The 26925-nt window shown below is 43.0% G+C and overlaps 1 protein-coding gene across 1 annotated transcript in view; it reads left to right on the top strand.

Annotated features, from left to right (window-relative positions):
* The window catches only part of znf827 (zinc finger protein 827), a 70379-nt gene that overhangs the window by 23300 nt on the left and 20154 nt on the right, over positions 1–26925 (top strand). The window contains exons 3-8 of the mRNA XM_008302726.1: positions 1672–1844; positions 2095–2590; positions 10455–10733; positions 20615–20857; positions 23823–23877; positions 24029–24129. Coding sequence (XP_008300948.1) covers positions 1672–1844; positions 2095–2590; positions 10455–10733; positions 20615–20857; positions 23823–23877; positions 24029–24129 — 1347 coding nt within the window. The remainder of the gene's footprint in view (positions 1–1671; positions 1845–2094; positions 2591–10454; positions 10734–20614; positions 20858–23822; positions 23878–24028; positions 24130–26925) is intronic.

Raw genomic sequence — 26925 nt, 5'->3', positions numbered from 1 at the left:
ACTCTGAACTTCCATGACATGTTTTCTCTAGTTTTGTAATGGTTTTGTTCTCACCTCACTGGCGCTGAAGTAGCGAGTAGTGTAGCCTCAGCTTAACTGTCAGCCGAGCAGAGAGCATAGCCGAGAGAAAACAGCCCTGGCTGGCCTTCTAGTCTGGGAAATGGTCTGTGGGCTCGACGGGGGGTTCCGACTGAGACCTCACTGCCTTCCCAGACCAGCTCGTTTGTGCTCGGATGTGCGTGCTGCCAAAAGGGGGCCGTCAGTGTGTGCTCGGCACAGCAGGGAGCCCTGGAGTCCATATCCATCTCGGCAGCCTCCTCCTGGCTTCAGCCCCCACTAACCAGAGCCCTCTGCACTGATCAGCACAGCAGACTTAAGGCCAAACACATCATACTTTCCACTGACTGGATACAGATGCGTGCACACTCACTCGCTCTCTCTCTTTCTCTGTTTCTTTTTCCCTCTTATACTCTCTCTCTCTGTTACTCACAAATGGCCATGCAGTATAATCTGTAAGAGTGTACTCAGATGTGGACATGTAAACCAAACAAGGGTGCACACAAAGATCTCACTCTTGGACAGAGAGAGAGAAGGCTTCAAAGTGCAGGCTCTAACTAAGTAGCCTTAAGGGAGAACAGAATGTTTTCCGGGAGATGGATGGGCACTTTTGAGGGATTGTGTCGCAACCCCGCCAAATCTAAAATGGCTGGATCAAATTGACTTCAGACAGATGAGGCAGTCGATGTAATATTCTGTGATCTGCATGCTAAAAAGGGGGTCTGCTCTAACCCGTCGTGCCGTCAAGGTCGAGCAGCACTGTAAAAATGCAGGTAGTTGTTTGGTCGCCAGACTGAAAAATGTGACCTTGATTATTGACTGTCATGTCTTGTTTTATTGTCGTCCTTTGCCGGTTCCTCTATAAAACTGTATCACACGGGTATGTTCTGCACTCTGCAGGTTTGAGGAAAACTTGCTCTCTTTTTTTCTAATACATCATTGTGACTACATAGGAAATAGACATGTGAAGAATAAGACAACAAACTCACGCGCATTTTCTCCCTCCTGTTTTATTTCTGCTTCATTCGCCTCAACTTAGAGTAAGCAGAAGTCATTTTTGCATTGTGATCTCTGCTGTGCTTGGAGAGGTTGGGCCGCAGATGGCGGTTTATTGTTGCAAATAGGCAGTCTCGAGGTTTTACACCTCAGGTCAATGAATGGCTGAGCACAGTAATTTCACCAAACACTGATTACCAGATGTTTTTCAAGGAACGGCACTAGAATACTTATGAAGCCATCCTGACAGGCCCTTGTAGAATTTGTAATGCAATCATGCCTCTTTCTAATAAGACCAATTAAACAGTAATGGATGCCGGATATGAAGCCAACAACAATAATCGAGATACTAAAACATGCCTGAGTTTTTACTTTCATTGTTCCATTGCTTCCAGCTGGCATTTCCCTTGATAGTTTTCATCATTAGGTGTGCAGACATTGTCTCTGATCTGCACATAGTCTGAGGTGCTCGCTTATTTCAGGGATGATTTGAATTTCTTTACTAAAATCAAGGTACATTTCAGCAAAACTGTAACGCTTTTTCACGCACTCAAGCCTCGATTCTGAAACTCATTGGGTGTTCTTTTTAAATGGTAACAGTCTTTTGGTTTCCTCAAGGCTCTCCTGAGGATGGTGGCAAACCATTCCAGTGTCCTGTGTGTGGACTGGTCATCAAACGCAAGAGCTACTGGAAGAGACACATGGTCATCCACACAGGCTTGAAAAGCCATCAGTGTCCGCTGTGTCCCTTCCGCTGTGCTCGAAAAGACAATCTCAAGTCCCACATGAAGGTTAGATGATATGGATTTTTTTTCATCTTGTTATCCTGCACCCCTTGTCACCCCACACACGTCATCTTTAATCAGTCTGTATTATGGCTCACGGAATATAATTGTTAAAATGTAATCATGTGCATGCTTTAGGTATACTGCTACCCTATGCAGGATCTAACCCTGCTACATGTTTGCTGTAAAGATAAATATTACTGTCCTCCTGGTGTCCTGTAGTGATTTGGCACTTGAACCTGTCGTCCTTTTACAGGTACATCAGCACCAGGACCGGGGTGAGACGTTTCAGTGCGAACTCTGTCCCTTTACCTCCTCCCGTCACTTCAGCTTGAAGCTTCACATGCGCTGCCACCAGCACTTCCCCCGCACAGACGTCAAGGTGAAAGAGGAGCTCACCACCGACACAGAGGGCGAGGGCTCCCTGATGGGTGACAGTGGTTCCACAGACCTGAGAGGGACAGAGGTGTCCCCGCTGCACTCCGACACTCAGCAGCAGACGTCGCCTCCAGTCGAGGCTTCCTCCAATCATGTCCACATCAAGGAGGAGCCACAGGAGAGAGACCTGTCTGTGCTCTCGCCCTTTAGCATCTGCAGGGACCGTCCCAGCAGCAGTGCCAACTCCCTGGACCTACCTGGAGTTGGGGTTGGAGTTGGGCTCAGATCCAGTCCTAGTGGTCCAACCACGGCCTCGCTCTTCAGCCCTGACATCACTACCAAAACAGCCACTGACCTGCTTATGAAGCTTTCAGGTTAGCATAATTTTTTCATCAAATGAAAAATATCTTTCAGTCTAGGACGGCAACCAGCAATTATTTTTATTGTCAATTAATCTACAAAAATGTAAACAAATATCAAAACCAGCCTCATTAAGAATTTGCTTATACCAAGAACACCAGAATTATTCACATTTGAAAAGCTGAAAACAGCAAATTTTTACTTTAAAAGATTACACAGACAATTGTTATATCATGAAACTTATGTATTATTTATTTCTTTCAAACAACTAATTGATCAAATAATTATTTTGGCTCTAATTGAGTCAGTGCGTACCATCTTGGGATCCTGTGTATAAAGACAGAAGCCTGGAAGAGCTTTTAAAGTTGTATGTATGTACAATACTGTGTGGTTTTTTTTCCAACTTTCCAAATGCAAGACACATTGCATCAGGTAATGTTTTTAAGAATACACAGAAAAACAGCTTACACAGACGCACTACTGGCGTGACTCCTGTAATTCGTAATTGTTTTGTTTATTGTGCTGTTTTCTCAACTTGACTTTGTAACTCTAGTCATTGCAGTTGCACTTTCATCACAAGTATTTCAGTTCTTCAAGAGTTGAATATGAAGACATCTGTGCTGATCTCCAGCTAGATGTTGTCTCCCCTTTGCCTTAAGTTTTGTTTTGATTCTCCACTGTCACCAGAAATAACATTCGTAAGAAGTGTAAACACTTTTTATGTTTATCATTTCAGGTCAAGGCAGCAGTATGTCTCTGAACTGTTTTTAATGGATTTTAAAACAATGGGAACCCAAAATGTCTGGGAGTTAGTTCAAACATGCAGTGAATAGACAGTTTTAGCTTGTGACAGTGGCACCATACATTAATGCATTACGACTTTTTATGGGCATTAACGTAGGATAACAACGTAAATTCCCACCGGTGTTATTCTTTAAACAGTGTAATGAATAGAAATAGTTTACACAATACGCACTAAATCACACTGCATGAGTCTTGCAAGGGTAGCTGTTTAGCTATTATTATGCATAGTAGGGATATCAAGCATGCTTTTAGTTGTACTCAGGTTTGTTCACAGCCTTGCTTTCAGTGTCTTTCCCAGGAGTATGATTGAAAAAAAAAAAAAAAAGTAGGTCATGGACTTTTAGCCTTTGCACAATTGTCTCTTGCCTTGAAAGTACCACATGCCTTCACATTAGTTAGGAGCGATGTTTTTTTATATGTGAAATTTTTATCACAGACAGCTCATTGATTGTGTACAATACGTAGTGGCATCTACATAAACAAGGTGTCTCTGTTTCAAGTTTTAGTACAACATCATCTTGCTTCTGTACTTAAAATACACCGTATGTTGCTGTTGAAAACGCAGTGTGGTAGACTGTCACAGACACAACTTAAATAAGAATTTCATCCCTATAAAATCTGCCCAGCTGATGGAGCACTAGGATAAACACAGGAATGGGAGATCTGACGCTGTAAGGATATATTTCAAATGTGACACATCTCAATGGTTGAAGCCCAGCTCGTCAACGAATGGTGGATACTGTTGGGCCGCGCACATCTAACTTGTTCACGAGCGTCTTTATTCTTTCATCTTTATTCATTAAATGGATTGCAAACCTAACATGAGGGGGTAAGACGACTGAGGTTGCTCTGTTATTGAGCTTTTACTCTTACTTTTTTATTTAAAGTAAGGCCTCTGCAGCTAAATTGCTTTGCCAAGTGGACAACAGGCCTGATTTTTTTTTCTTTCTTTATTTTTTTAACGTGTGCTCATCAGCTAAAGTGCAACTCACCACGTGCACCACTGTACGCACTATTGAGATTGGCCGCAACAGAGTAGAATATGCACATAAAAATCAACTTAAGTACCAATATGTAGCTCTAAAGCCATGACCTAAATCAAAAGTACATGCAGTATAATCTTCATGTTTGTAATCTTTTTTATTTACCTAAAAGGAGTCATTACAATCCCAGAATGGTATCACATTCGTCTTCCATTTCTTAGATTATTTATCCAGCCAAGAATGCCCACTGTTTAAAAATGACACTTAATAGCTGCCCAGTAGTGCATCTTCAATCCTGTGCTGCTGGCCACTGATTAGCTCCACTAAAGCAGTTGGGGACTAAATGATTTGCTCAAGGGCACCTCGATAGTCATTGAAGGATTAATTTTCTTCACCCACATCTTGTCAGTTGTCAGGGGAGCCGACGGATTGTAACCTCTAGGCATCTTCCTCCTGCTTTCAGTATTCTTCATTTGTGTGTAGGTATTATTATGACCGACAAAATGGTGACACGTTATTCCAAAGTTGCTGAGTGGATATACTGATAATGCAAAAACTTAAAAATGGAATTAGGTATTGTTGTCTAACGATAGAGACGTCTTCATATTGTCCACCCGTAATGGTAATTTTTACTTTACTTGTACTTACTTAAACTCAAGTTGCTGCTTGTTTCGTGTCATTTAATACAGCATTCTCTACCATTGGTAAAGTTGGATTTTTGACATGAAAGCTTAATAACTAAATGTTACTAAATGTTACTTTTCAACAAACTTGACAACGATGCTGTCCTCAGGTATACAAGGTCCAGATCGTGTTTAGATGCATTTCACCATGTTGCAAATATCAAAGCATAAGCTTGGAGACAATGGCAAGATTGATGGAAAAAGGTTGACCGAGGTTGTGCGCCAGGGTCGAGGCTACGACTGCCACTCTTCCACTTAATGCTGTGTAATTAGATTGAGATCTTGAGCGAGGATGGGAGGAAAAAACCCTGGGAACATTAGATTAATTAAAAATTTATGCATAATTCATAATTAAAAAGGAATTCATAATTTGAAATGATTAGCGCCCTCAGCGCCATCCTGTGACCCCGCCAGGATGCACAGGGACTGGGCCGGCTTAGTTAACTCCCCCTCGATCTTGCACGCCCCAGCTCCACATGGATGCCCCCTGGGTGCCAGTTGCACTTCACTCCCAGACTGCACAATCAAGCCCAGGCAACTCCCGGAGGAGCCAAGATGGCTCCTTGCAATGTCAGTCCAGTGTCAAGTGGCGGACATCTTAGTCAGGGCATCATTCAAGGAGAGTGAGGGAGGATATAAAAAGACAGGACGAGAGGATGTTGAACTTGAATGCATGATGATGGATTTTAATGAATACTGCTTCTTTGATCACAAAGTTCTCTCTTTGTTGAGGGGTGGAGTTAAAGAAAGAAGGTTATGAAACTGAGAGGAAGTGGGCTCAGATCTTTGTGAGACTTACCCATGCCACGGAGCAGCCAGGGAGGGAGAGGTGAGGAAGTTCCTCCTGGGACCTCTAGACTCTATTTCTTTTGACCTCCCTGCCAACCCAGATTGAGTGTGTACACGAGCAGCTCATCCCTCCTGCTTTTACACTGCTGTCTCAGTGCCTCAATCCCACTAGGCCTATGAGAGGGGGGTAAGGGGGGAAACGTATAAAAAGCTGCAGAGGGAAAGATAAAAAAAAAAAAAAAAACAAGAGACAGATAAAGTGACAGCAAGTGCGGGAGAGGGAGTAAGAGGCAAAGAGGGAGTTGCATCGAGTTCCCCAGGCATAAAAAGCCAGTGAACTCCTCCTGACCTCTGACATAATAAGCATATCATTTTTTGGGCTGCCCTGCTTTCCATTGAGTGTTATACTGATACCCTTTGATTTTTATCCTTGCACGCTGACACAACCGTTAGCTATCCAGTGTGATCCACATTTTGATTCAGAGATGAAAGCCACAGAGGCACTTTGAAATGCACAGCCCCTACCCTGTGCCCAGTGGACCCTGAGTTAATAATGACAGTGGGCACTGCACACCCTCCGAACACCACCCCAGCCCCCCGCTGTGGTGACACAGGCACAACGAGCTTGACCCTGGCTGGGTGTGAATAATTGGCATGCAGGGGGTTGTGGGAGGTGTTGCATCTGTCATGATGCTTCTGCAGTTGTCTTATTTATCTTTTTCCTGGGAGAGTATCTTGCATGCAATGCTTTGCTACAGTAATATGATGCAGAGATAGAATTTTAACACTGTAGAGGGAAAACCTAGAGTACGTTTTGTGAATGCAATTTTTTCCCCATAATTTGAATGCCTTTATTCCATCTATAAGTATACATTTTGTGTTTATGTAGTTTAAAAAACAATATAGGGTCACCTAATGTATGTTTATGAGTAAAAATACTGTGAGGCCCGTGTTTGACTCTGAATGTTTTTGATTTTAAAACGTCCTTAGTTTTGTCTCGATGTGAACATCTAGATTTAATCTGATGTGTCTTTTGCTTTCCAGCTCTGCATGAGCAGATACAGGCAGGCCTTTTGTGTGTGACCTCTGGTCCATACATCCCCACTGCAGCCATCAGTATCACTGTCCGGTGTCTAGCACACTGTCAGCTATTGTTGGGTTCTCAACCTGCCCCACGTAGTCCTGTGCTTTTTTTTTTTTGTCCGGGAGAAAACAGCAGCCAATTGTCAGAGGGGGAGCAGGCCGGCGTGACAGAGGTGGAAAGCTAATGAAGTTATTTGACGGCAGCCCTGGCCACGGAGCGAGAGGTGAGGTGGAGTGGACAAGCGCCTGGCAGTGAGACGGATGAGGCGCAAGAGAGAAGCGTGGCGAGGGGGAGAGAAACAGGCAAGAGAATGGCAATGGAGGTAGCGTTGGTGGCAGGTGTCAGAGGGGTGTGATAACATGGAGACAAACTGATAGCATCGTCAAACCTGAGTTAGAACCAACCTTACAGTATCATGCACAGGGAGCTGACACTGGCCTCGGTACGTACTCACACAGGCAGGAAGCTCACAAGCGCAAAGCCCAGTCACCCAGAGATGCCCGTCTCCTCTGCCGATCTGTGTTCACTTCACAAAATGATCTGCCAGGGACCGGATGCTCATGATGCTATTGTGATTGTGAAACTTTGACAGACAAAAGGCTAAAGTGTAAGCTTGGTGTTGTTGGCTGAACTGCTCCTGTTGGTACTGTGCTCTGCCTTTTTGTTCTTGAGCCATCAGCATGGAGGAATGAAAAACTTGCCCATTGGATTGGGCTACTAAATAATTCATTGGGCTCTGTAACATAGATTCTGAGTGGAAATACACTCTATTTATAGCGACAATCCAAAAGGTCACTAGAGTGGTGTGACTTTGTGTGTGAGTGCACGTCCTGGAGTTGTTTTTGTTCTCATGAGGCCACAGAGGAGAAGAATTTGAGAATCTAAGATTATGTTGAGTGTGTATTAGTCAGTGGCTTTGTGTAGGCCGGCAGATACATAGGGTCTGAGTGCAGTATGACACAGCATGCGTACGGTTGCATGTGGCACCGCAAAATAAAGATTCCTCTGACGACTTAGATGTGTGCGTGTATGCATGGTTAAATGTGATAGTGTATTTTTATGTGTGTTTGCAAGGCGGTGACCAAGTGTGCTGTCCCTGTCTGATCCGACATGGCCCAACACGCTTCTAATTAGAGGACGTCCTTCCAGGTGCTGACCAGGTTATACTTAGCCTGCCCGCTGACATCTGACAGTGTGACATTTCCAGCTGGTGCCGTGTGCGACCCCGCGCCACTGCCCCTGAACTTGAAGGTCACTGCACTCCCCCTCCGCCCCTCCTATCCTTTCCCCCCACCGCTCACCCTCTTCCTTCTCGCCCTCTTGAACCGCAGCCCCAGCCCGCCATGGTGTGGCACTGTGGCATCATGGCATCACATGGGTGGTCAGAACACCAGCACCTGTCCCCTTTTCTTGCCCCGTATCCCCTGTCCCTGAGCCCTCTATCCCTCCGGCATAGATCATCATTAATCAGAGGGGCCGGAGCCGGCACAGATTGATGATGCGGGCAGGGGGCGGCAGGCCTGTGGCGGTTAGAGATGTTAGGTGAGACGGTGGGGTGAGGAGCAGAGCAGATCTCTGCTGGGGCCAGAGGAGACTGGACAGCAGTCTGCCCAAGAGTGATGGCCTCTCTTATATCCATGCCCTGTGTGTGTGTGTGAGAGAGACAGATTGAGTGTACACGCTTGGGTGTACACATTTCAAGCTGTACAAGTGTCAAGAATTGTGTCAGTACATGTGCACACGTTGCCACCCTCAACGTTAGCACTTATTGGTAATTATAGAGGTGAACTTTAATATCAACACAGCTCCTGAGCAGGTCCTCAACTGTTGTCTGTTGTTGCATTCTCAAATTAATTTGTTTCAGATTACATGACCATTGCTTTTACCATGACATCATACTACAAATGTTTTGTGTTGCAAGGAGAAGTAAGTCTGAACTGCGTATTTTTTTTCTAATTAACAAAGATAATTATAGAAATACAGTAAACAACCTCTCCTGCATTTGGTTGTCATTATTATATGTGATGACCTGCCTTTTAAACTTTGCCATAGCAACAAGGTTCTGCTTCTTCACTCACGTTTGAATTCGCCCCACAATTGCGCTGTAGCTAATATATGTACAACTTTATAAAGCAAGATCAAAGTAACATTGCGTGACATTAGTTAAGACTAACATGAACTTCTACAACTACTCCTTACAGGTAAACTCCTACTTCCCTCGATAGCAGTTGTTTTTCTTCAGTTAGTCCTATTAAATCTGAAAAAATAAGTAGCAACATGTTTTGATAAGTCAAAAAAAATAGTGTATTCTTTGAATAATATAACACATTGTTTGACACTCTGCAATTAACCTTAAATTCAGCTCATCACAACTTGCATCTATGTAACTATTTCAACTTTTATTTTTCTGTACAAGTCAGTCCCCTCAAAGAAGAGCTCAGTACTGAAATTAGCTCTGAAAAATGGTATAATACACCTGCAGTTAATCAGTTTACAATGGTGGACAATGGCATCCTTTAACCCTCCCTGAATGAAACAGATATCAAGTGACTTCCCAAAGACAAATGTAACATATTTTAGGTCGTATTTCCAGAGCTCCACTCAGTGTTTTATAGCCATTTTATATTTCACCAGTCCTGTAAGCTATAGCCTGTATAAACCTTCGCTTTAGTACAGAGAGTAGTGGAATGTGCTGAGAGACACAAAGAGAGGCGCTTGCCCTGCTGTTCTTTTCTTGGCGGCTATCGGAAGTTGCTCCATGTCTAATTATTAATTATTCATCTAAGGCGGATTAGATGTGGCCCAGTTTCTCTTGAAGATGACTTTAGAGCAGAGGGATCCATGTGACAGTTCACTCCCTAACCTAGGCTACACACTGCCGAGATGGCAGATAAGGCCTCAGCTGATTGCTATCGCGCTCTACAGATCTGCTAGAATTATTTTATGTCCTTATGTCTGAAGGGGATTCAGGCGATGTCAAAAGCAAGAAGAGATGAGAAAACCAGACTTTAGGTTGAATAGAACTGAGAATAAAGTGCATAGAAATGAATGTGATCGCGAGGGGCGGCGTGAAGGAGAAAAGAAGCAGCAGAGGAGTGGGGAATTTGTTGTGGATACCCTGAAGACCAAAAGAGATCATGAGGTTGCACCATCTGTGTTAGCCCACAGCACGCCCACTGTGGTGCCCGTTGCCACAATAGGACTTTTGAAGCCCACTGTGGACTACTTTGTTGTTTCACTTAATTTGCATTTTCGTGTGTTGTGCTTCATAATATGTGTATACATTAATGTAAAGACTTTGTCACTCATATTAATGCTTTACTGAAAGAAACTGTGATTTGATGATCTCACCTCTATCACAGATGCTCCGTATAGTGTCTTTTTATTGTCAACTTTAACTTATCAAATACCTTTTTAAACTTAACATACACCTTTAAAAAAAAAAAAAAAAACGCAAACGTCGCTTGTTTGGTCACCACCAGTGTTCTTTTGATCATCCTTATTCCTTTTATCTCCTCTGTCTTTTTGCCTGCAGCGGCCAACCAGAGGGAAACACTTAAGTCTCCATTCCACCTGAAGGAAGAGCCCAAAGTGGAGGAAGCACTGAGTCCTAGACCTTCCTCTCAGTCCCAGAGCCAGGTTCAGCCAAGCTTCCCTGTGACTTTCTGCCAGGACGGGCCAACGGGGGCTGTAGGAGCCACAGAGCGCCCAGGTCCACTGAAGCCAAGGGAAGGGAGCCCCATGGCTAAAAACAGTTTGCTGAGCCAGGATATCAACGTTAAGGTGGCCTCTGAGCTGCTGATTAAGCTTTCAGGTAGAGTGTGCGCTTATCTATAGATTTGTGCTTGTGTGTGATAAAGGAGCAATGCAAATGAGCTTCGTAGTTCTTAGAAAGACCTGCGCAACAGTCGGCACTATTCTGTAAATCTTCTAAATCTATGCAAAGTATTCAATTTGTGGTATTAAAATTGCATATATATTGGTTGTATATACTGTATTCTCTAAGTTTGTCTATAACTATAAATGCAAACATACCATATATACACTTTTACAAGTATTTCTTGGAAAGAACAGGTCATGCACTGTGATATTGATATTTGTTGTACCAGTCGGCTGTTTGAGTTTCAGATCAGCTCTGGAGGTTAGCTGTAGGCCAAAGGTTATGACACCGATCGTCACTGTTGTTTTCTACCATGGCACACCTCACTGAGCTAAAACTGGATGACTCTCAAGGGTGATAAAAATGTACCTGTGGGGGGGAAAAAACATATGCGGTGAACTAGTCTTTGTTTCTCTGAAGCCTCTGCTCTAGATTTTGGCTGCAAAGCCCTTGCTTCCTCTGTGATGATGCTCATGTCACTTGTTTTGACAATATATAGTTTCAGCACTGTCTGCATCAGGTTATTACAACTTTTGCGGAACAAAGCGTAGTTTTATTTCGTGCACTCCACTATTTTTCATTCTGACATCCATCTCAAAACAAGGCCAACAAATAACATATTATATATGGTATCTGCTTGCATTATTGAACTTAAAACTCAACCTTGACTTGCCTCTTGTTTCATGGCAGGCAGTTTAAGAGTCAGATTTTTGACATGTACCATATCTGAACCTGTGTGGACCACTCTGACTTCATCCAGTGCAGCATGATTTAGCCTTTACAGCTTCTGGTTTGAACTCAGCAAGAATGTTGGTAACAAGTCCTCGGGCAGGAACTCAAACCCTGTTCCTTATGTTGCAACACAATGCCTGTGCTTCACTTGGCCTAATGCAAATGTTACCATTGTTTTTAACTTACTACACAGTTTGTGTCACTGCTAAATACAGTTTTAAGGCAGGTGCTTATTTTATCCTGCATCAAAATCACTACTGAATGCCAGGCCTGGTTCAAGTGTGTTATGGACAGGTGTTTGTCCACTGTGGGCTGCTGGAGAGTGTCTCTCAGGCAGTCAAGAATGAAACAAGCTGAAGTATGTATCAGCACTGGCACAACTAGCTTTCTAGCTGAATTATTTCCAGAATATTTTTTTTTCCTTATTGAATATTTAACTGCAATACATGCATACTGTATATAGCACATTCTTTTGATTTAACAAATATTTTAGCAGACCCCTGGATCTCACTTTAATTTATAAATCCAACAAAAATTACAGGCTGATCTGAAAACTGCAACTGTGATTGTAATGAAAATCCCCAGCCATAAAATTTACAATGTGACACACGTGCAAATATGCATCCACAGTGTTTAAAAAAAAAAAAAACTCAAAGTAAATGGCAGTCTGATGGTGGCGCAGTGGGGCGTTGCTCCATCCGCGGCTCTTCATCCTCTGCCAATGTGTGCGTGCTTGACAGACACCTCACACACCGGTTGCCATTGTTCTCTCTGGGTCGACTGGTGTTCAGAGTGACTCATGCTGGCTGGGAGCTCTGTGGTACTACACGTGTGCTGCTCCACTGCCTGCCCCCAGGTCACGTTTCCCTGGGTGTGTGCATGTGCTTTTGTGTGTGCGTGTGTGTGTGTGTGTTTGAGGAAAGCACAGATGACATGATTCTGACTTTAAAATGACAGATAAACCACATGTAAGATATTGGCCTGCGAGTGTAAATAGAGACAGTGGTGGGATATGAATTCCTTCACTGTACTGCCTCTACCTATGTTCTTTGTTTCATCATTGTTCTCCCTCTCGCGTTTGCTCTTTGCAATCCCTGCACTGACGTTATCCTGCCAGTTTATTCGGTCCTCAAGCAGCATGGCCAGCATTTATCCCCTCCCATTACTTACACCAGCTCTGCAAGGTTGACCTAGGTTAGGGAAAGATGCTGCAGCGTTCATCCGTCCACTGGCTCCCTCTGCCCCCTCACACAGTCCTCGGAGCGCAGTGCCGTCCATTGCCATGGCAACAGTGGGGGCGGTAGATGGAGAGGGCTGTCTAGAGTGACAGCCTTGACAAGAGTCTGGACCCTCAAATGACCCTGGGGGGAAGGGAGGGAGAAAAAGATGGTAAGGAGGAAAGGAGAGAACCAGGGAAAGGTCATTGTCGTTACAGTCACGTGTGATTACGGTCCTGAGGTTCAAGGGCATCTACACTGTAACCTTCTCTGTCCCCTGTTAAAGGTCAGCCACAGAACACAATAACCCAGTGAGCATACTTAGACAGGGAAAACATATTGGGAGTTTAGGCTTATCGTTTCCTTTCTTCAAAACATGGCAATCTGTCTGGTAAAGTGTTTATTTCTTTATTCTTATTTGTCAGTGCAGCAAATGGACATAGCCTAATTAAATTTCTGCTGCTCGTCCTTCTTCGACCATGGCATTGGACAGTTAGAGCAAGTGGGGTTGTCATCATTACTGCCCATTGTGCTGTAACATGAGTTGCATCATCCCTTTAACTAGGTCACTTCTTCTCTTTTCTCTCCCCCCCTCTTCCTTATCAAACATTTGTTGGTCGTGTTGAGTCGCCTTGCTAGCGCTACCTCCCCCACATCTGTTTAAAACCAGGCTGCTGGTGTCTGGGGGCTAATTACGCCAGGCTAAATAGTCCCTGGCGCCAGCGGCTAACGTGTCCTAGCAGATGGGCACTGGTGTTGCAGGGCAAGGGGAACATGGCGTCACAGTGAGGGAGGGGGAAGGGGGGTGTAGGGCCCTAGGTGGTGCCCTGGCAGGCTGGCATCGTGTGGGTAACAGCCGTGCCACCCACTCACCATCCAGCCACCCTCACTATAGGTGTGAAATCACACTTTGTACTCACTTAACTCATTCCTTATTCCTTAGGAACAGGCCTTCCATCTCTGAGGACATTTTACAGGCCCTCTCCCCTCTACACTGCTCGTTACCTTGCTAATAAAAGTTGCATTAAGCAATTTTGACCACTAAGGAGCAGAAGGACTTCGAACCAAACTGACAGCTACAAATTTTTAACTTATGAGGTTCCTTTTGTTGTTATTATAAAAAACCCACACTGTATATGCGCATTCAGCAGAAATCATTCTATAACGCCACTGAAAAGACTCCCCCCTCTCCCCCTTATTATGCCAGCGTTGCTCGCCTTTGCTCATTCAGTCCGAACCCAACAAGCCGGCATGACGCCGCTTGAGTGTGTGCTTTCATGTAACATGCCAGCGTTCTGGAGTCAGTGGTGTGACATGTAATGCAGCAGCGTTCAGTGTGGCATGTTCCGCCTTGCCAGCTCTTCCTTTCACACAGATATCAGTGCAGCTCTGTGACTACCTCTGCTGCCAGCTTGAAGGCGCAACAACAATGCCCACCCCCCCCCACCCCTACCTCGTCTCTGCACCTTACACACAGAACAGCGAGGCGAAGTAAAGGCACAACAGTCCTACTTTGAAGAAGCTGTTTGACAGGAGGTACACATGTCCCAGCAGAGCCTTTACTGGTTACCATTCAGATGTAGGTTTAATATTAACTGCTCTTTATCTCTGTTGGTGTGTTGATAATGGATGTCTATGGTTTGTTTTTGTTTTTTTTAGAAACTGGTTTTGTCTGTGTGGCAAAGCAATTAGCTGAATGTGGCAAGAAGCTGGAAAGTGGGTGTTAATATCCAGTGGCGTTTTTTGTAGCAGTGGCCGAATCTGATTGATGGCTGATGGATTGTAGATTCTTGAATCTAGACTTGCCAAGATTGCCTCAGTGGTCCCAGCCACCACTGAGTGTCATGATGTTGTTTGCCTACGATATGTAGAGCTGATTGCGCTCATCTGCAAAGTGCCAAAGAAAATGATTTAATCTTTCTCAATAAATAAAATGGGAAGCCTCAATTTCTTTAATTTCCAGGTGAAAATACGACAAGCCATATTAACAAAGAACCAAAAACTAAGCAGAGGGAGCACTTGGTGTACTGTTTATTACATTGTCACTACATTTGCATAATAAAAATATATAGCCTTTTTCTCTTTAGGTTAGCAAGTGAACGTAATGCGTATTGTTTATCTTTAATCACACATGAAAGGATTCGCTGTTTACTCAGTATAGCCAATCCAGGCGTACTGACTAAGCTGTTTACCATTCTAATTCACAACACCGGCATTACTGTACATTAGTACCTTATATTAAGCGCTACACTGCTCTGACAGTGTCCTCACCGTGCCCCCTCAGTGTGGCCGCTCGCTGACCTCTCTTACTCCCGCCCTCCCTACCTCCATATCTGTCTCACTGGCTTCTCGTCACTGCCTATAGCTCTATTTACAGAGATGCAGAGTTGATTCCCCTTGGCCCTGGCTGCATGTGTTTGTTTCCCGAGCGCTTCGTTTTATATGCAGGATTGATTGACAGAATTACCGAGACAATCATTCGCCACCTTATGTCTTGACCTTATATGATAAAGCTTTAGTAGCCTTAGATTCGCTCCGGCCTGTGCCAAATGTGTTTGTTTAGGACCACTTCATAGGGGCCGTATCTGGCTCCTTTTGGGCTGTTTATCAAGCACGCTGCTCCAGAGTCAGACGTAGCTGCAGTTTGCAACCGTTGGAAGGCTCAACTACTGAGCACTAGCTGGTCGAGGATCAATTGTAGCAGCAGCTGTCTGTGAAGTCTGCAGGCAAGGCTGCTGTGGCTCCCACATGACATGCAGTCTCCACACTGCAGCCTTTGAAGCGCCTGAACTCTTCACCCCTGTCTGAGCAGGTCGGCTAGAGAGCAGGAGAATAGAGAGATTGAGAGAGCGAGGGATGGGGGCAGGGATAGAGAGATGTGGAATAACAGAGCAGGGAGAAGGGTAGACTAGGATAACGGGAGGGGGAGAGGTGGAGAGGTTGTCATTTAGGCTCTAGCCATTCCTCATCCTTCTGTCCTCCCCCAGCTCTTCTTTCTCTTCTCATTCTGCTTTCTTCTCTCCCTTCTCGTACCCTCGGGTGTTCTTTTTCTGGCACTTTTTGACAATTTTTTTCCCTCTCTTTTACCCTTCGTCTTTGCCTCTTCCTCTGTCTGTCTCCCTCACTGCCTGTCAGTCCAAGTTTTTGTTCCTATGCTTTCGATGCATCAAAGTGGTGCGCTAAATTGACTTTGCTTGCATTAAATCGCTAACGTTATGTGACTGTTTTTTTATCTAAGTGTAATTACAAATCTATGCCGGGTGTGTACCTTCCTACTGTATATTCTCAGCAGCACTGGCTGTCAAGTCCACGCAGATTGAAGTAGACACCTGAGGTCAAAGTTGATCACTAAAAACGGAACATCACACAAACCCCAGTCACTTTCAGTCCGACTCAAAGCTCTAGCAGAACTGTAAGAACGAACAAGGTATGTATAGTGCATTTATAGTAACAAGGCATACCGATATCACATTTAGGCACATTGCGACCGTGAACAGCATCGTTGCCATTACATTCCTTATTAAGCTGGTATGAGTTTTCTGTTGAAAGGCTTTGGTTGATGGTCACACGAACAAATGTTTTAACCCACTTAATCCAGACTGATTGTTGTTATTGCTTTACAAATAGGATCCTCATGCATCTGTTTAAAAGGGACAAGAGGCTTGAGTACTGAAACTAAACCGAAATAAAGCAAACTAAAACTGAACAACAAAGAGGCATGCAAATATACTTAACTGTTACACCTTCTCTTAAATTTACAAAAGACTTAAGCAATTCACTGTCGAAGCCTTCGGGAAAACAATCAAAGCTCACGGGCATTGTGCAGTAAAAGTTTTAAAAATGGAATTTTAATGGAACAATATACCCCAGATGCGACAAACTAATTTTAGTTGTCGTATATGGCCTTGCTCCCCTCTTCAAATATTGATGTTGAAATTGAAAATGGCTTAGATAAATTAAACTGTAGTACTGCGAGTTACATTGGACTGTGTTGTCCCTGTCCAAACCTGCCAGTTCAAAAAAATCTAATGTTACGACAAAAGCCAGCCAAACTCCGCGGAGGATGTTTTGCTTTTGTTGCAAGATTAATATTAGATTACTGGTAATGACATTATATTTTGGAAGCCACTTTTCTTAACTATATTTTTCAAATGTTGCCACAGAAATTGCTTCCATATTTACCATTTCTGTGTTTTTTTTTTTGTCAGATATCGCAATACAAACCACCAACTACTGTTTTTTTTTTCTTTTTTTGAGTATTTTACCTTTTAATAAGAAAAAACATACATATCTAAACTAATAGTTTGCAGTTTAACCCCATTTATTTGCGATACATCACAAAAATGTGTTGGCTTTTTTTTGTTATTATTATTTGTAGAGTTTTATTGACATATTTTTAAGTAATTTTAAAAGGAGTTGGAGCGACACTGACACTAAAGAAAAGCTATGATATTTATTGAGAAAGGGCACGGGCAGTTTTGTACACACACGCCGAGACATTTTTCTAGACCTGATTCTGTGGCCTAATGGCAGCTGGTGTATCACAGAGGAGGCTTCTGCACTAGAGGGGATGACACATACACACATAGACACACGGGACACGCACACACACATACACAATCATTCACTTTCGCATACAGACACACACAAGCTGGATTCAGGCAGACTGAGGGCTGCTTTTTATGGCTTCAGAACATTAGGTCTTGACCCAAACCAAAAAGCCATAGCTATTATCAGTGTGGGAGTAAGGCCATATTTTCATTTTTTTATTTTGTGACAGGTAGACTTTTCATCTGGCCTGCTGTGATGCGATGCTTTCAGTGTGGTGTCGGTGTGTTTACGATCAAATGTGATCTGCCCGTAATGGCTCTTTGGGATGTAAGCGTGTTTATCCCAGCACTGGGAGCTCAAGTACATATACTGTCCGTTAGTACGAGGATGTGTTTTTTTTTTTGTGTGTGTTTTTGCAGCCCAGCAGTCCACTCAGCCTCCATCGTTAGGGTGGTGATCCAATGATGGAAGCTCATGTGTCCCTTGGTTGACCCTTACAGTGCAGTGCCCCCTACCCCTCCGCCCTCCTCTCTCTCTCCTCTGCTGCTCCGCTCCTCCATCAGCCTCTCCTAGGTTACTCTTGGCCAACTCTGGCCACCTGATTAAGGGATTAGTGGGGCTGATGGTTGTCAGTGTCCCCCACATGCTGGTTACTACCAATATACCAGACACCTGGACCTCAGGGAGGAGGCAGGGGGGGATGGTTGCACTTTAATTCATCCACCTACCAAACACAGTCGCATGCACTAACACACTGGATCATACTCTTACATGCACACTACGTACTGTGGGTCCATTCTTTGTGTCTCACGTTGGCCTTGTCGAAGCAGACGGGTAGAGAACGTGAGGGGAGGGGTGGCAGGGTTAGCGCAGGGTTACTGTCTTGTATCTCCCCCTCCCTCCTCTTTCTCCAGCTCTCCTAACCTCCGCCTGCCCCTCCCACTGCTCCCGATGCCCTGCCAAATTCATATATCCCATAATCGTGCTGAGTCGCCATGTCAGCAGCACTGTATCAACCCCACTGCTTTGTCTTGCTTCTGTTTGTCATCGCACTGAGACACTGCCTCCTGCCATCACTCTGGTCAAAGATCAGCTATCTTGGAAATACAGATGCTAAAGGATGTCCCTCATCTTTTTTTTTTTTGGTTTGTTTTTCTGCCTTGGCTCCAATTTATTTTTTCCACATTAGGCAGCTGCATAGTATATACTTACTGCAACCTATCATAGACCAACATTTAATCTGGTAAATTTAGCTATGAAGACCATTAGAGAACTAATTTCTGACATTGGAATCGCTACCCATTAAGAAAATAAATCTTGCATCACTGTTTCCTTTTAATAGATTGCAATATTTTTTATGGCAGCCTACAGTCTTTAGTTTAATATCCATAGATAGAGGAGAGTCTCTGTCTGAGCCTGCAGATCAGTTCAGGACATTCCTAACAGCTGCCATCTCCCTCTTGACTATTTTTAGCCTGCTCACTATTTGAACTTGTAAGAGATGGGAGTCGACGGCTGTTTTCACCTTTTTGACCATTGTTTGTGTGCTGAAAAGTGCCCTCCCACCTCTCATTATCATAAACCTAGATTCATTGCGTCTTAGTTAACATTTAAAGTGTTTTACTGTCTTTCCCGTTTGCTTCACTGAAACCTACATGAGCTGCTGGAGCCGTCCCCGAGCGACAGTGTGACCTCCTGCTGCCCTCTTGCCCTAATAAGCGCACTGCTAGATGCTAACCGGCTCAGCACGGCTTTAGAGGCAATGCTCATGTTTTGGCTGTTATTAGGATTTCCCCATTTTCGATTTAATTTCATTCATGTGGCATCTCTATATGGGGATGCTGGATGCTTAATTTACTTGAACCTAGAAGTCCTCGTCAAAAAGTGATGTCTTGTTGTTGTTGTTGTTTGCTCAGATTGTTTGATCGGACCAGCAGAGTTTATTGATTACAATTTTTGAAAAACGGAAAGAAATCCTCAGTGTCCTTGGTTTAACTCGGTATGTCCTGATCTGTATCTGAGGTCTCAGGGTAGACAGAGTCGCATGACCCAGATTGTAGAGTTCTTGCAGACAAATGTGGTAAAGCAGAATTGAATTGACTTGTACAGAATGAGCACATCTGGCAGGTTATGTGAGAGAAAAACACATCAAATTAAGCCTTTTCATCTATGTTCAAACCATTCTTTAGTCAGGGTTATGCAGAAAAAAGTGCTAGCGCATTTCACTGCACTTTATTAAGCCTCGATAATTAGATGATAAAGAGTTTGAAAAAAGTAAATCACAGAATTAAAATGTTTTTAATGCCTATCCTTAGTACATGTAAATAATGCTGTAATTTAGGCTTTTCTAGTCTGAACCGTTAATAAAACATGAGACATTGTAATGTAATTCAGTGCAGTTGTTCCTCTGACTAACCTTTTCTCCTTTTTGCATTTTGCTTGTTGCTGAATGTCAATAAAGTGGGTTGAGTAATAGAAACACTTTGACCTCTAGTTTGGTCCTATAAAGAGCAACGTATTGTTCATACAAACTGTGTTTGACAACAATAACCAACAGTGGAAGAAGTATTAAGATCCTAGATTAGTAAAAGTAGCAGCACCGCAATGATCAAATACTCAAGGAAATGTCTTATTCTCAAAATTCCACCAACTAAAAGTATCTCCCTGCATGAGTATGAATCAAAATTGAACGAAGTAAGAAAATAGTAAAAACAAAGTTCTGATAGACAGATTGGTGTGTATTTTTTGGACTTTCTTCTTGTTGATTTTTGCTTTTTTGTAAGATATTAGGGAGTTTTACCTCTTTGGATCTATAACTGTTCTTTACGTGAAACCATTTGAGAAGATCTGAGGGGAAATCAGTTACAGTAATAATTCCTAAGCATCTGAAACATGTTTGGGGAACCTGACCGAACATTTTTCTTTTCTTTTTTTGTCTTTGCAAAGAGCACCAAGCCACAAAGGCTGGAACTGCTGGTTTCTTTTAAACAGTGTGTGTTGTATTTCATGTCATTCTTTGTTCTTTTAAATAATTACTAACTATACCTGTCATTTAAAATAATACTTTTAAAAAATCCCTCTGAAATGTGGTGTAAAGTATAATGTAGCCATACACAGTAACTAAGACTTTTTAGTAAGCAGCCTTTTTCTTGTTGCATTATGTTGAGCGATTCGATTTTTCTGGTTGGTGTTCACAGTTAAACCACCATTCTGTGAACAAATCTAAATCTTTACCCTTAAACAATGTGCATTGGTTGTATCTCTTTGATGAAACTCTGATCAGTAATTATCCTTTTGTTCATTTATTTCCTGCAGAGAACAATAAAGATGCCCAGTACCAGAAGGTGAAAGTAAAGGCAGAGCCCATGGAGGTGGACCCACCGCCTGCAGAACCCTCCCCACCTGCTTCTCACCTGCTGGCCTTCAGCACTTTAGGGGCGAGTGAGAAGAGTGAGCCAATGAGTAACCTCCCCGAGACATTGGCCTGCCCCCAGAAAGATCTCTTCTCCCAAGACATATCGGTCAAAATGGCCTCTGAACTGTTGTTCAAATTGTCAGGTATGTTTCTTCCAGTCACATACTATGTGGCACTCACCATTTTTTTTTTTTTGATCCACAGCAGATCCATAACACATACACTCAGTGTATAGCATCATGTCTTTTTTCTCTCTCTCTCTTCTCCTCGCACCACCACAGTGTAAACCTTGGGCAGTTTGTGATACTTGACTATAAAACCTACATGTTTCCATTTCCATCCTCTGGTGGCTCTGTAGTAAAGTCAAGGATATATGCCATGTAATGACATCCTGCTTTTTACCTGCACGGCCATGAAAGTGACATTGAAGCAGCAGACAGCTGTTTGTGTTGCTAGATTAAGACAGAGCTTTGAGGTGTATCCATCGGCCTCCAGAGAAAAAAGGCAGATATGCGCATGTATGTGTGTGTGTGTGAGTGAGTGTGTGGGGGGTCAGGCGTGTAGTCCTGGGCTGTGGCCCCAGCTCTATCCAGCCTCTGATTGCTTCACTTAAATGCCATATAGAGAAACAAGATTGTGTTAAAAAAAAAAAAAACAACAAAAAAAAATCCCCCCCCCCTCTTCTTGCTCTCACACATATTCACAAATTCACACATTGACAATCCTTCTTTCCCACACAGTCTTGCATGCACACCTTTACACACTCTCACAAGGCCCCATGGGGAGTGGTGTCTGCACATGTGCCCCCTCGTCCCTCCGCCCTCTCCTCCTTTCTCTCATTCTCTCTCTCACTCCCTTGACTCGTTTTCAGACATGCCGGCTCAAGCACACTTGGCTGCACACGCTCTCCCCCTGCACTTTCCCTCCTCCCTCCCTCCCTCCTTCCCTCCCTCCCTCCCTTTACATTTCTCCCGTGCGGCATCTCCATGGCAACGTGGAAAGAGACCTCTGTCCTTGGCGAGCAGTGTGACGGAGTGGGGTGTTTTGGGTAGAGGTGGCGGCGGCGGTGGGTTTTAGTGGTGGGCAGAGGATAAGGAGGGTAGAGAGGGCAGTGGGGATACACAGTATGCCCACCCAGGGAGGCCAGGGCATCGCTAGCCTGGCAACAGCGACAACCGCCCCCTTAGAACTGGGTTTGAATGTGAGGGGGACTGGAACAGAGTGGGCTGCTGTCACACAATGAGCAATCAATATGAATTACCCAGAGCAGTAGGACCTCAGAGACACATCAGTAGCAAGGTCGCTCTGAACACTGAGATGATTGCAGCTTTGAAATTCACTTCAGTACATCGCCTTGAAACTCACACATATGGCTCCATTCTCAGGCATTTTGTATAGTGCTCTTTACTACTGAATACTGAAAACCCGTGATCTGTGCTCACATTAGCTGGGCAGGTAGTGGCTGACTTTACAATCCTTGCTTTACTTACCACTTACAAACCTCTTAAAATTATTTGCCAAGATTGTAAAGTTGTACTAACCTCAAAGGCATCAGTACTTTAAAAAAAAAAAATCACAAGCAATTACCACACTTCTCACTATATATTCATGCTTTTTATATGAACATTTATTCGCAGGATTTATTTTTTCAGCATTGCATTTTATAGCAGAGGCTCCGCACCTCACCTGAAATATAGAGCGCCCTCTCCAATGTCGGGACGAATTATTACATTTTTTGGTGAAATATAATATTAGGCTTGTTAAGTGTGTGATTCTGCTCAGCAGGTGATTGATTGATCAATCGCATTGTGTGGTCGCTTCGCTGTAATTAGTCTGAACAGCACTTATGTCAGGAAAAAAGAAAACATCAGTTTTTATCAAGTTGGAAAAAGTAAAGAGAGCCCAGCCAGTTACAGTACAAGGTGCTGAGGGACAGAGAGGGAATTTCAGGCATTTCTGCATTCAGACATGGGGGGTCTATTAGAAAGTTATGTTTAATGTAATCCAAAAACAATTCAAACTTGGAATAAGTCCTAACTTTAGGACCAGATGTTGAAAATCCTTACACATACGAGTGGTGGTGATTCAACTGTCGGGCAGTTTTTGAGCGCAAAGGTAGTAGTGGTGTTCATTCGGACTCCATAATGTTGAAAGGTGGTTCTAATATTTTGTTTCCCCATTAACATACAAGAGCATGACCGCACACCAACACACATGTGCCATCTGGGTAGGCTAATGCAGATCTGGGCAGCTATTCACATTGTTATTTTTAAAAAATGTTTTCAAATTAGTTTTGTTCAGCTAGCTTGCGGCCCACAGGTCGGCACACCCACTGGAGAGACTCCCACTACTCCAGATGGCCAGTGCACCCCTGCTGGCATGGCAAACCTGTACTTTACCAGCCGATCTTAACTTACAGGGATGCAGCAATCAGGCGCACACATCGTCTTGGTTTCTGTGTCAGACAATGATATATGACCTGTGGGAAGTTAAGGGAAACTTACCAGCTGATGCCTAACTTAAACTGACAGCTGGTCACATCTAAATATCAGATGTCAGCAGCGGATTTCAACATTTGGAAACAGTAGTTTGACTCAAGAAATATTAAGTAAATCTGAAGGTCCACTAACTTGTTTTTGTTTTTTGGAGTCTCTAACCGCCTTCCACAGCCTTCGGGAGCTGTTGGTTGCTCATTTGTTATATAGATGTCATCATGTGACCTAAGTATTGAACTTCAGGAGGGACTCCATATCCGAGTGGTTAGGACACATACCGCATGAGCATGTATGGCTAGAAGCAGTGAGTCCCCGGTTCAATTCCCGGCTGGCTCATACCCTTACAGCATGTCATTCCCCTGCTCTCTTTCCGCACATTTCTTTCTCCACTGTCGCTGTCAAATAAAGGCGAAAATACCATATCAAATGATCTTTAGGAGGGGGGGAAAGTATTGAACTTCAGTCTTGTGATAACCTGACCTCAAACTGGCCTGTGGCATCAGTTTAGAATATAGATAATATGAAAACATAGATATATGTGACAATGCTGTATGGTGAGCTATAACTCTACAAATGGTATCATATTTACTTTTTTTTTTCTTGTTGTTTTCAGAAAAAGTCAGCAAAGCCAACAACCACAAAGACAGTAACATGGTGGGAATAAACAGGTGAGTCAGTCATCCTCCATGTATCTGGTGTGTTGCTCTTTTTTTTTTTTGTCATTTCATGATCAGTAGTCAATCACATGTTTTTAACTCCAGTTTGAAAATCTGAAGGATTTCGTGGCTGTGTGTCATTTGTCATGTCTCTCTGTTTCAGTCCATTCCTGGACGAGTGCTTCAGACAATCACCCTTTAACTCACGCTCCAAGAGCTCTTCCCCCGCAGAGGCCAGCTCCTCAACCAGGGCAGCATTCCACGGTGAGACACACGTTACACACAGACGCTGTAGGGAAACACGGTCAGACAAATGGCAAAAGGAACGCAGACAAATCAAACACAGTCACTGGCAGGTAAAATCTGGATGGGCAATACTGTGCTCTGATTATATCTTCCAGCTGCATTGACTTGTTGAGTGATTAAATAATTCGATGACAGGAAATTAATCGGTGACAATTTTGATAACATATTTAAACAATAGAAGCATTTTGGTAATTTTTTTTTTCTCAATTATTTACCAGGTTCTGCTTTGCAAGCGTTTGATGTTATTTTTTGTCATGTATGACCATAAATATCATTTGGTTCTGGGCTTTTGATCAGACAAAACACTACGTTAAAGATATCACTGGGCTCTTAGAGGTCATAAATGCCTTTTTTTCTCTCATTTTTTTAGAACATTTTCTAGGGAGGGAACATTTTATTTCTAAAGCACTTTATTTAAAAAGTGCTCTACATTTGACAAAAAAAAACTAAACAAAAAAAGCATAAAGAAAAGAAACCAAGATGTAAAAATGCACAAGATTAACATTTATGTGGGATTTAAACAAGTGGAAAGTAATAGACTCAGTGACTGATTGAGAAAATAATTGGCAGATTAATGATAAAGATAAACATCACCGGGGTGTCAACTAATTACCATCACATGACCTGATGTCTTTATGTTGTTTTACATTGTTTTACACAAAGAAAGAAAAAACAGACAGAAAAGTATCCGCAGTTAAACAAAAACAGCGATGTAATTAACTGCCAACAGTCAGTATCGCTGCATCATTCATAGCACAGTGTCTTCAAACACAAGTATCAGAATCTTCATGTTATTCTCACTGTAGCTCAGAGAAATAATTGATTATGCAGAGATGCTCATTATGTACATACATACACAACAACACACAACACTCATACTGCCATTAACCCCTCTCCCTCTTTCATATTTAGAGCTTCATCTGGCCTTTCTGAACTCTCACGCATTTCCCCAACCTGAAGGCTCTGCCCAGGGCATCCCCTGCCTCCCTCCGTTCCCCTCTTCCCTGGCATCCCAGAACTTCCCTTCATGTTCCTTTGGCAGTGAGAGATCCAGAGGTTAATTAGCTTGTGCCAGCTTTGCCTGTCCCTCTGCCAGTTAATGAAAATCTGATTGGCTTCTGGGTGTCAAGAGTGTCCTGAAAGTTAATTCGCCCTGCCCACCTCCCCTTTCCCTTGTGTGTTTAAGCTTCACATCCAGCCTCTGCTTCTTTTTTTTTTTAAACTCTTGTGCTGTTTCACTTATTTCTTCCATTCATTTGTGCCTACCGACACTTGCTACATTTGTTAGTGTGTCTGCATTTTCTTTTTCTCCCTCTTTCATCACCCGCCGATCCAAACATTAGTAAGCTTTACTAGCTGCAGCTGTAGGGAGGCAGACTTTCAAAAAAACAGGTTTTCAGTTCAGTGACCAGTGAACCACTATCTTTTCCTGTCACTTCATACCACCTTTCCTACACAAGCCATCACACTCTGTTGATGCTGCATTAACCCTCAACTGCCAACCTCTGGCCATCAATATACCATGTGTAATTCATTCATTATTTTTCAATTATATACTCTGCTCTCTGGTTTGCTTCTCAAACCATTAGTATTTAACAGTGCTCTGCTGGTATAATGTAAAAGATGAAATTAAAAGAATATATATTTAATAAATCTTCCTTAATGTTTTTTATGAAGATTGTGTTTGGTAAACCCATGATATGTAATGATGTGTGTTTGTTCAATAATACTATGCAACATGAATCAGATTATTTAAAAACTGAACTGAAGCATAGAAAATGAGTCAGTGATTGCACTCTGAATGGTCAAACTAGAAGGACACTCAGAGAGTGCAGACCTCTGCCAAGGCCAATAGTCCACTCTTCTATGATATGAGAGTGTGTAAACAACATCATCATGAACACCAGGGTATGCTTCAACAACTATTAAAACTGTGTAAAAATATACTTGGGCTTGCTGGATTCTCATCATCTCAGCTCTGCATTTATTATACATATATGTCCTTTGAAACTAAAAATATTTTTCTTCACCCACTTTGGTGAAGATAGGAAAAATATTTGTGGCCTGAGAATTTTTTATTTTTTTTTCTCAATCACAAAATCAAACATGGTGTAAACTGGGTGCCTTGAAACTGGACTTCATCCAAGGAATCCAACTGTAGCTCATTTGTGAAAATCAGGCCTGTGGTTCCCAAATTACATATTATTATTATTATTATTATTTTTATCATTATTATTATTATCCATCCATCCATCCATTATCTATACACCGCTTAATCCTCACTAGGGTCGCGGGGGGGCTGGAGTCTATCCCAGCTGACTTTGGGCAAAGGCAGGGGACACCCTGGACAGGTCACCAGTCTATCACAGGGCTACACTTAGAGACAGACAACCAAGCACACTCACATTCACACCGACGGACAATTTAGAATCACCAAGCTGCACGGGGAGAACATGCAAACTCCACACAGAAAGATCCCAGGTGTCCTCACCAGGACGCGAAACGGCGACCTTCTTGCTGCGAGACAATGGTGCTGACCACCGATCCACCTTGCAGCCCATTATTATTATTATTCTGAACTTTATTTCTGTAGCACCTCTCAGCATTGGAGTTTAAGGCACTTTACAAATCATAAGAATATACAAAGCATTAGAAAACTACAATAAAATATTAAAAGAAGGCAAAAAAAACATTAAAAAAGACAGTGCAACCTTGAAAACAGCAGAAACAGGGCATCTGAGGAAGAATAACGTG

This window comes from Stegastes partitus, unplaced genomic scaffold (genome assembly GCF_000690725.1).
Source record: "Stegastes partitus isolate 25-593 unplaced genomic scaffold, Stegastes_partitus-1.0.2 Scaffold37, whole genome shotgun sequence".
NCBI lineage: Eukaryota > Metazoa > Chordata > Actinopteri > Pomacentridae > Stegastes > Stegastes partitus.
The sequence above is the reverse complement of the archived record's forward strand: the minus strand, read 5'-3'. Positions and strand labels throughout refer to the sequence as shown.